The 11,131-nt window shown below is 45.3% G+C and overlaps 1 protein-coding gene across 1 annotated transcript; it reads left to right on the top strand.

Moving 5' to 3' along the window:
• The first annotated feature begins 3,799 nt into the window (after positions 1-3,799).
• LOC309343956 (uncharacterized protein C1orf53) lies at positions 3,800-10,775 on the top strand. Its single transcript, XM_081866228.1, has 3 exons — positions 3,800-4,138; positions 7,417-7,518; positions 10,498-10,775. The coding sequence occupies exons 1-3, from the start codon at positions 3,896-3,898 to the stop codon at positions 10,567-10,569; spliced, it is 417 nt and encodes a 138-aa protein (XP_081722354.1). The 5' UTR covers positions 3,800-3,895; the 3' UTR covers positions 10,570-10,775.
• The last annotated feature ends 356 nt before the right edge of the window (positions 10,776-11,131 follow it).

Below are 11,131 nucleotides of genomic sequence, written 5' to 3'. Positions count from 1 at the left end.
TTTTCAGCTTTTAAATGTTTGTGGCGAGAAGCTATATGTCCCCATCTGTTGCTGGAGTGGGGAAGGGAGGTATTTAAATTTTCTAAACCCTTCACTTCTGAAGCATTCCGACTATGGAAGCCTGGGTTTTATTCTCAAAACCTTACAGTGTTGCCCTTACAGAAAGGAATATAGTAGTAGCCTTAGAGATAAATAAGCACCAGGCAGGGCTAGTTCCTGAGGAAAAGCAAGTCTGGCAAAGGGCCCAGTGCCACGAGAGCATTGGCATTCTCTGAAGACCATGTTGTTGTTGTTTAGTCATTTAGTCGGGTCCGACTCTTCGTGACCCCATGGACCAGAGCACGCCAGGCACTCCTGTCTCCCACTGCCTCCTGCAGTTTGGTCAAACTCATGCTTGTAGCTTCAAGAACACTGTCCAACCATCTTGTCCTCTGTCGTCCCCTTCTCCTTGTGCCCTCCATCTTCCCCAGCATAAGGGTCTTTTCCAGGGAGTCTTCTCTTCTCATGAGGTGGCCAAAGTATTGGAGCCTCAGCTTCACAATCTGTCCTTCCAGTGAGCACTCAGGGCTGATTTCCTTAAGAATGGATAGGTTTGAAGACCATAGAATGGATAGGTTTGAAAACCATAGACAACACTAAATGATTCACTTTGCACAACCTTCCTCTTCCACATTAAGAGGAGGTAAAGGTAAAGGAACCCCTGACCGTTAAGTCGAGCTGCGGATGACTCTGGGGTTGCAACACTCATCTCGCTTTAGTGGCCGAGGCAGCCGGCGTTTGTCTGCAGACAGCTTCCAGGTCATGTGGCCATGTGGTCATGTGAAACCAGAGCAGCGCACAGAAATGCCATTTGCCTTCCCGCCAGAGCAATACCTATTAATCTACTTGCACTTTGACCTGCTTCTGAACTGCTAGGTTGGCAGGAGCTGGGACAGAGCAACAGGAGCTCACCCTGTTGCGCAAGCCCTAGGCTCTGTTGTTTAGACCACAGCGCCACCCACGTCCCACATTAAGAGGAATGGGCTACAATTTGATGGTGGAAGACATGAATATATCAAACCCTCCAAGTATCCCTATTTTCCAGGGAAAGTCCCAGATTTACAGAAGTCATCTCGGTTTCTGATTCGATGCGGAATGCCCCTCTTTTCCTATTTTATTGGAGAAATGTTGGAGAGGGTGGAGCTATCTGACCCCCAGGGACAAGGAAATAACTATACAACCTTTAGAAGACATCTGTGTTAGGGAGTTTTAAAATGTTTAATGTTTTATTATGTTTTTATATATGGTTAGAGCTGCTGTGGCAGCCCAGTCAGATGAGCAGGGTATAAACAGCAAGCTTATTAGGGAATAGGATGTCTCTATTTTCTTTGGGAAAATATATGTTGCATGCAAGTTCCCTCCGGGGGCAACTTCAGTTAAGTATCAGGTGGTAGAAGCTGCTGGGAAAGATCCTGGGACTCCGCAGAACTGTTGCCAATAGACATGATCGCTTTGGGTGGATGACTGTGTACCCACTATACAATGGTACCTTGGTACTCAAACACCTTGGCTCCTGAACAAATCAGCCCCAGAATGCCGCAAACCCGGAAGTGTGTGTTCCCGTTTGCGAATGTTTTTCAGACGCTGAACGTCTGATGCGGTTTCCGCTGGCGTGCAGGAAGCTCCTGCAGCCAATCGGAAGCCGCGCCTTGGTTTTCGAACGGTTTTGGGAGTCGAACAGACTCTCAGAATGGATTAAGTTCGAGAACCAAGGTACCACTGTATCTTCTGAAGCACATCCCCCCCCTCAAAGAATTCTGGGCACTGTAGTTCATTAATGGAAGTGTAACTCTGTGAGGCATAAAAACTATACTGCCCAGAATCCTTTGAGGGAAAAGAATGTGTTTTAAAGGCAGGTTCCAAATGTGTATGTATTTATGTGTTGTTGTTGTTGTTGTTGTTGTTAAGTTTTGTTACTTGTCCTTCACCATGTGGTCCCAGGGCAGGTTACAACAATGGAAAATACCATATTAAAATCGGCTTGAAAGGAATTGCCATTAAGAGAGTGGCTGGGCAAAGAGCTGTGTCTTCGGCATCCGAGGAAAGCTAGAACTCTGTGGAGAGGGCATTCCATTGTTTCCACAGCTTATTGCAGGTAAGTATGGATGTATGATATATGTGTTTGTTTGTTTGAGTATGTAAACTATATGCATATATATATATATATATATATATGGGGGAAGTTTCCTATTAGCTTTCTGAGTATAGTTCTCCATGTGGCAATACCTGGACTTGACAAAAGTGTTAATAGCCCTGTGATGTGTTGCCATGGGAACAAGAAGGCTAGGTGATGGCTGGAGATGACTCATCCAGATCTCCCAGTCCGTTCCCTCTGGGCCAGAGGGAGGGACAATGTTCCTGCTTGCAAAGCTTGCAGCTTGAGGCAAGTGCAGGGAGCAAAGCTGCAGGGACAGGTACAGGGAGCAAAGCTGTGGGCTCTGTGGACATCTTATGTCACTAGAGATCCGAAGTGGGAGCAGAGGACTTTGGCTTTTCAGTTGGGAGTGTTTAAGGTGTGCCTCCAGCTCTGTTCATGCTGTGTGTGTGTGTCACGGTGCAAATTTACTCCCTGCTGATTCATATTAGGCAAGCACCCTCATTGTACTGTTTCAGATGCTCGTTAAAAAGCTGCTGCTTCTTTTTGCAAGCCTATCAAGACATGTAATCCAGCTAGGTGCATTTTTATTATTTGATAATGGATGGCATTATTTCTTACGGATACTGCTTGTAAAGGGGACCCCTGACCATTAGATCCAGTCGTGACCGACTCTGGGGTTGCGGTGCTCATCTCGCTTTAATGGCCGAGGGAGCCGGCGTACAGCTTCCGGGTCATGTGGCCAGCATGACTAAGCCGCTTCTGGCGAACCAGAGCAGCGAATGGAAACGCTGTTTACCTTCCCACTGGAGCGGTACCTATTTATCTGCTTGCACTTTGATGTGCTTTCGAACTGCTAGGTTGGCAGGAGCAGGGACCGAACAACGGGAGCTCAACCCGTCACGGGGATTCAAACCGCCGACCTTCTGATCGGCAAGTCCTAGGCTCTGTGGTTTAACCCACAGCGCCACCTTACAAATGTCTAAATTTTAAAATAACATTGAATCATAGAGATGGAAAATACCACAAGTAGGGTTGCCATATTGCTTTTTTGGGCCAAAGTGGTTCAGCTATTTTTAAGGAAATTCAAACACTCCCCCCCCCCAAAAAAAAATCCACCACCCACTTCCGACATGGGCTGCCATACGCCCAGGTTCTCCAGGACACTTATACCGATCTTCAGAAATTCCGCCCGGACACTATTTCCGATGGATGAATCCTGGATATGTCCAGGAAATCCCAGATGTACAGCTGCCCTAACCACAAGGTCTACTCCAACCACCTGCAATGCAGGAATCTCAGGGTTAGGCTAAAAAACCCTTGGAACCCCTTCCAACCTGACAAATTCTATGAGCATAAAGGCAGTGGTTCTTACACTTTTTTTTGCTGGGCCTCACTTTTAGAATAAAAATTTGCTCGCCCCACACCATTTTTTTTATTAACAAGAAGTACATTGGAAACAAAAAATAAAAACTTAGCAGGGCTGGATTTATAACGTAGAACACAACTACTTTATAATATGCTCACGGGACACCCAGAAGGTATAAAACAAAGCAGCTTTCCTAAAAATCTCTCCCAAAATATAATTACAAATGCATGTACCGTAAGTATAAGCACCAGGCAAGTATAAGCACCGTGAGAGAGAGAGAGAGAGAGAGAGAGAGAGAGAGATGGTGGGTGGAGCCCGACGCGGCTTGTTGGGCAAGGAAGTGGCCGCGGCTCCTGCCCAAGGGGGGAACCGGGGCTGGATCCGTCCCGCTCATGGCGGCCACGTCGCTTGCGCGCTGCTGCACCAGCAGCAGCAGGGCGATCCCCTGCAAGCCCCCGGGGCAGCGGGGCAGGAGGCCGCTGAGCCACGGCCAGGCGGACGGGGAAAGAGATCCCCCCGACGGCAGCGGCTGCTCCGCGGCCCAGCGCTCCGGGGAGGCGGACACCTGCGAGGGCAGGGAAGGGTTAACCGAAGCGGAGAAGAGAGTGGTGGCTCTCCACCAGGAGGCATGCGCGGTGAGTCCGCTTCGCTTTTGCCTCGCCTTGGCGCTCCGGGTTTTGGCTGCGGCTGCTGCTCTGCAAACCAGGGCAAGTGCCAGGCTTGAGAGTTGTCTTTTTCTGTTAGCAAAGGTGTGGTCTTTTTCTGCGATAGGGACGCTTCGGAACTGGCAAGGGCATCCGTTTAGCAAGCCCAGATTGCCACGCTTTGCTCTTGCTGCATGTTTCGTGACTTTAGCTATTGTTTGGCCAGTACTGTAATTGTAAGGACTTTTGTTGTTTAGCCGTTTAGTCGTGTCCGACTCTTCGTGACCCCCTGGACCAGAGCACGCCAGGCACTCCTGTCTTCCACTGCCTCCCACACTTTGGTCAAACTCATGTTGCTAGCTTCGAGAACACTGTCCAACCATCTCGTCCTCTGTTGTCCCCTTCTCCTTGTGCCCTCCATCTTTCCCAACATCAGGGTCTTTTCCAGGGAGTCTTCTCTTCTCATGAGGTGGCCAAAGTATTGGAGCCTCAGCTTCAGGATCTGTCCTTCCAGTGAGCACTCAGGGCTGATTTCCTTCAGTATGGAGAGGTTTGATCTTCTTGCAGTCCATGGGACTCTCAAGAGTCTCCTCCAGCACCATAATTCAAAAGCATCAATTCTTCGGCAATCAGCCTTCTTTATGGTCCAGCTCTCACTTCCATACATCACTACTGGGAAAACCATAGCTTGAACTATACGGACCTTTGTTGGCAAGGTGATGTCTCTGCTTTTAAAGATGCTGTCTAGGTTTGTCATCGCTTTTCTCCCAAGAAGCAGGCGTCTTTTAATTTCGTGGCTGCTGTCACCATCTGCAGTGATCATGGAGCCCGAGAAAGTAAAACCTCTCACTGCCTCCATTTCTTCCCCTTCTATTTGCCACGAGGTGATGGGCCCAGTGGCCATGATCTTCGTTTTTTTGATGTTGAGCTTCAGACCATATTTTGCGCTCTCCTCTTTCACCCTCATTAAAAGGTTCTTTAATTCCTCCTCCCTTTCTGCCATCAAGGTTGTGTCATCTGCATATCTGAGGTATATAATTGTAAGCACACGCCCTCTTATTTTCACCCACGAACACTGTTGTTATTAGCTATTATAGATAAATAGAACCTGCATGGAGAGAGGCAGGATACGAAGCCTGTTGCTTTTTGCACCCTGCTTGCAAGTGCTGAGACACCTGGCTAAAACAGAATGCTAGGCTGGTTAGCCCTGGGTCTGATTCACCAAGGAAACCTGTATGTTTTTAACTGGGATGGGTGGTGGGTGGCAGGGGTTTGTAATGGTTGCAGAATTTGGCTTGTTGAAAAGGAACCCTGCTTTATTTATTTCTTTAACACAAGATTCTAGAACTTACGGTTGTGACGGAAGATACGCTAGCATGTGTGTAGTCACAGAAGCCAGAAATGTGACTAACTAAGGTTTTGAGGGCCATGGATGGGTGAGCCTGCAATCATTCCACACCTCTTTTCACAATGAGCAGAAGCAGAATAAATCATACGAAATAAACAGCCATGCACAAATATACTTGATCTGCATAATTTATGCAGGTCACACCATTCAGCTTCGTGTGCAAAATTTGGGTTACATAACAAATGTCTATAGTCTCACTTATGAACAGAGGAATAATTTTAGGGCAAGGATGCTCTCCTTGGAATATGTGCAGGCACCATGAACTGGGGAAATTCACATTCTGAGCTCATTCTTCACCACCACTACCTGAAATACACCCAGCACTTCCCTGTGTTTTCACATTGCAGAGTAAAAATAAAAATAAAAATAAAAATGGTGCACAAACTGCAGCAGGTTTGTCTACCGCCACAGACCTTCTCACTGGGGTACCCCAGAGTTCCCCACAACTGGAAAGCAACTCATCTGCAGAACATTCCTATTCTCTGAGCCCAGAGAGCTGTGACTTTGCTTTACACCTCTCTTCCGAGGCACAAATTCCTTTGCATCCATTTACAATTGGCAATGCTGCATCCAAGCTAGAAAGGCATCTGCCACTTGGACAAAAATTAGCTGGCTTTCCTTTTACCGATCTGAAATGCTTTGAAAAGCAGGCAAATGCGCTGGGCTGGCTCAAGACGGTTAGCTGCTCCAAGAGAGATTCCTTTTTGCTATCCCATCTTACAATAAAACACTGCTGTATGCAAAATCATAGTGAAACAAAGGGATTTCAGAATTTTGCAGAGGGCAGATGAATGTTGCCAACCGTCTTACACACATGTGCGAAGCCATCTTCCAAAAGTGAAGAGGAATGCCCTGGCTCTGCACAAACTCGCTAACGCACACCCTGCAACGTTTCCTTGTCTCTTCCTCTCCTCACATCCCTCCTCCTCTCCATCACTATCTTGGAGTATACTGGGAATCTCTGGAGTGATGCCATGGGCTGTACCTGCTATTGTTTTTTAGGGCTCTCCCAGACAACCTGCCTATTGCACACTCATCCTGATTTGTTTGCAGGGAGAATAGGTGCCAGTGTGTTTCACCATCGCTCTCCTTCTCACAAAAAGTCTGAACTTTTGGCAGAAGCAAGTTTGTTAACACGAGACCTCCCCATTCAGCTATAATTGCACAACCTGAATTTGCCTGTATGTTTACTGGAACCCCACTGCAAAATGGTGACAGTCTGGAAGCGCCCTAAAAGATGGCTGTTGGGCTGGCCATGCAGACTCAGAAAAGGAATAAAGCTGGAAGAATGGGTAGGGTGAAGTGTGTCATAAATAAACAAAGAAACATCTGACTGCACTAAAGGTGGCATCCCATTGTTCTCCTGGCTTGCTTGGCTTCCCCCACAAACCCTACTCCAATAACAATGGGTGTTCCATGTGTATTTGTCAAGTGGTAATCACAGGAACAAGGAACGGGGGTGGCGCTGTGGGTTAAACCACAAAACCTAGGACTTGCCGATCAGAAGGTTGGCGGTTCGAATCCCCACGACGGGGTGAGCTCCCGTTGCTTGGTTCCTGCTCCTGCCAGCCTAGCAGTTCGAAAGCATGTCAAAGTGCAAGTAGATAAATAGGTACCGCTCCAGCGGGAAGGTAAACGGAGTTTCTGTGTGCTGCTCTGGTTCACCAGAAGCGGCTTAGTCATGCTGGCCACATGACCCGGAAGCTGTACGCCGGCTCCCTCGGCCAGTAAAGCGAGATGAGCGCCGCAACCCCAGAGTCGGCCACGACTGGACCTAATGGTCAGGGGTCCCTTTATCCTTTGCCTTTAATCACGGGAACAAGAAATAAGGTCTGCTGTTCTCTCTCTGTGTTTTAAATAGGCTGGGAAGCATAACTACATAGATCCAGTCACTGGCTACCTAGTGTTCACCAAAGTGGCCCATTTGCAGAGAGGACACTGCTGTGGTACTTCCTGCAGACATGTGAGTATTAAACCTTGTTGACTCCTATGAGGAAGGCGCTCCATCAACAAATCAGTCAGTTTTAAAATGAATTTAAGTGGTAAATGACACACCTGTTCCCTTAAAAGGATATATATGAAAGCCTCTCTGGGGAAGGCAGTTGAATTGCCAGGGACGGAAAGAAGTTGCAGTTGTTTTTGTCCCCTCAAAAAATGTACACATTGTTTATATATATGATCCTGCACATGTTCGCTACGTTAATTCGGTGGAATTAACTTCCTCATAAAGCAGTGTGGCTAAGAAGCGTGTTTTATCTGTTTCTGATGGTGTCAAGAAACAAACCTGAACACGTTCTAGGCAGCCAGCGATTAGGTTTGCAAACACAGCTAACCTTGAAGACGACCTCCAAATTCCTACAGATGCTTCTGGAGAGATGTGCTTGGGTGAACAGAAATAGCTATGGTGAACCGATCGGGCATACTGTAGATTTAAGATGTAGCTGTGCTCTTTGTATAGCCTCTGATCTTTGTGACCTTGGTTTTTGAGTTGCTGTTAAAAAATGTTTTTTTGTGTGTGTGTTTTTTTACAGAAGACAAATAAAATAGGAAATCTAATCAGTTTAAGTGCCAACAACTGCCTTGAATACCTTACTAAGTAGCGTCAATTCCCCTTTTCGGCTTCTTTTAAAAAAAATTCCTTAACACACTAGCAAGTTTATTGCATCCACATTTGACAGTAACAGATCATAATAACTTGGTCTGAATCCGCCCCCCCCCCGACCTTGAACCCACCACTTGGGTGTAATGCCCACTAAAATCAATAGCCCCACCCCAAGTAAAACATTCAGCGCTGGGATATGTAAAACATTTTCAGAGGGGGCATTTATCATCCCGACAGTCCTTCTCAAACTGTTTATTACTGCTTTAACTTTTCCATGTGAATTTCATTATAGCAAATGTCAAGAGCTGCTTCCAGACTCTTAACCAGAAATGTTGTTCTGGAAAGGGGGGGTAACAACAGAGTAGCTTATGGGATGTCATAAGTCAATGGCTCCACTTTCCCTGCACCCAAATTTCACAATCCTCAGCACACCGGATTTTCATAAATTATTTTTTTGTTGCCTGCGCAGTCAACACAAGTCCTCTTGAACAGAGTTCAAACAATAAAATACATCATTAAAAATATTAAAACATTTAAATCCATTCATTTATCCACACTGGGCTGTCATCTCGTTAAGGAAATCTTAATTACCTCCATATGAGTTATTTATTTTAAAATAAATTATTTGATATACATTAATTTTCTTCATATTAAAAAAATTATATTGAAAAAGACCATATTGAGTGAAAAGGAGGGGGGAATTGCATCTTACAGCTTCAATGTCAACTAATCAATTTTAGCACATTGTCAAAATGTCCATTGACGCTCGCTTCTCAGTTCTATATCTGTTCCAATATTGGATAAATAGTGTCCAATTCCTTTGAAATGTGTCTTCTGAGTTACTTCTTCCCTCCCATTTTATTCATCACCATCTTATTCCAAATTTTCCCCTTCCATAATTTGAGAGATGGCAGATGGGCTGTTCTATAGGTTACTGCTAATAATTAATCAGTTAGGCTTACATATTAATAAATCAATATTTCTGCAGAAAAAGGCCTGCCTTCCAGCAGAGTATACATGGAAGAGTTGTGATAGGCCCCATTGTGGAAGAGGCATTCTCTTCTGTGTGAGGAAAGGAGAAAGCTATGTTATAAAATGATGCAGACCAACTGAGGTTTGTTTAAGTCAGGGATGGCCAACTTGTATCCTGACGATTGGCTAGATAGAGGTTGGGGTCCAACATCTGCAGAGTCACAGGTTTCCCACCCCAGGTTTAAGCACTTGGCTACAAAATATTTTAACTTTCACCCTTCAGGCTCCTGCATAATTCACCAGAAGCACCTTTTTAATCCCTGAAAAGGGTTGCAATGAATTAATGTGACTGATGAACCATCTAAGCATTGCAACTCTACACCTAGCGGGTTGCAGAGAAATAAAAAGCAACTGGCACCCTGTCCAACCACAGATCAGTACTGCAAAGCAACCAACATTGGCCTGAGCAATTATAGTGCACAGTTCATTGACAAAAAAAACAGTTCAGTGCATCTACCATAATTTAACATTGATTATTTATATGATATTTTGTATTGCAGTTTTAATTTTGTTTTAGTGCTGCAATTTTATTGTTAGCAACCCTGGACTCTCATAAGAAGAAGGGTGAGGTATAACATCATCATCATCATCATCATCATCATTATTATTAACTGTTCAGAAGAAAGTAAACACCTCCAGCCTCCCTAACTCTTCACAAGCAACCTTTTCCCAGTCTTATTTAGTCATCTGAAAGTGATTAAATACCTTGCTGCATCTATAGTGTATAGCACCTGTGTCACCCTCTTCACATTGCTCTCCAAAACACTCTTGAATTGTGAGTTTTAAAGCTGCAGTCCTGTGCATGCTTCCCTGGGAGTAAGCCTCATTGAACACAACTGGATGTATTGCCAAATTCCAAGTAGGATCTGGCTACAAAAGATTCTGGCTTTCACTTTGTGTTTTGTGACTAGAGAAATCTATTCCCATCTCCCCATCTTATGTGAGGTTTCAGGAAGTGAGATCTCTTGACTTCAATGAGATCTCTTTTCCTCCACTTTGGTAAGTATACAGGATTGCATGCAGAGTGGGGAGAAGAGTGGTTGACTCAGATACTGTATAATGAGTAGGGACATATCTAGCAAGGAGGTTTCTTGGACAATAATTAGGACCATTTGTTTGGGGAGAGGGCAAGGAAAGGGGGGGGGTGCATGGCTCAATTCCTCCTCCTCCTTTCCTCTTGCTCGCTCTCTTTTCAAGTCCCGAGGCCACAAATGATTTATAGGACATCATTAATTTTGTCTTTAAGCACGGGCAATGTTGAGGCCTCATCAAGAATGACTTATTCCATCTCTCTCTCTCTTTCTCCAGTGTCCATATGGTCAGATGAATGTTAAAGATCCTTCCAAAAAGAAGCGGTTCAATTCCTTTTTCTACGCTTGACGATCGAAGCCTTTTGCATCATACCATGAAGGGGAGGGGGACTCAGCCATCACTCCCATTTCTTCCTTCTTTTCTGCCCCCTACAGCTTCCATATTTTGCATAATGCTGTTCGTTTGACCTCTGCTGTTCTGCATCCTGAATATTTTCCAATTGCAATAAAATAAAAAACCCCATGTGTGCTCCAGTGGCGCTGAGCCATTGACAAGGCTTTCCCTTTCTCTGGTGTTATAAGTGGCTGGCTGGGAAGAGATGGTTGCTTTGCCTTCCAGAGTTATCAGGCTGGAGAGGAGAAACCAGCCACGCTCAGGCTAGCTTTGTTTCGCTTGGTGGTGCTGAGCTACTCTTCAAGAAACATTTAAAGGCGACTTTAAAAGACAGGTTCTCTTCTAGCACAAGGCTGAAAGAAAGTCTCCAAACTGATCCATAACACTATCATTGGATTAGCATCTTTGTCTTGAATGATCTAGCTATATTTGCTCTGCAAATGTGTGTTTGTTTGGCTGCAAGCTCAACAAGATATTCTTAAGCAACTGCAGGCTTGTTTGGACGTGGAAGCAGTGG

Source organism: Podarcis erhardii, assembly GCF_964252035.2.
Source record: "Podarcis erhardii genome assembly, chromosome: 6".
NCBI classification, from domain to species: Eukaryota; Metazoa; Chordata; class Lepidosauria; order Squamata; family Lacertidae; genus Podarcis; species Podarcis erhardii.
This window is presented reverse-complemented; position numbering and strand designations above follow the sequence as displayed.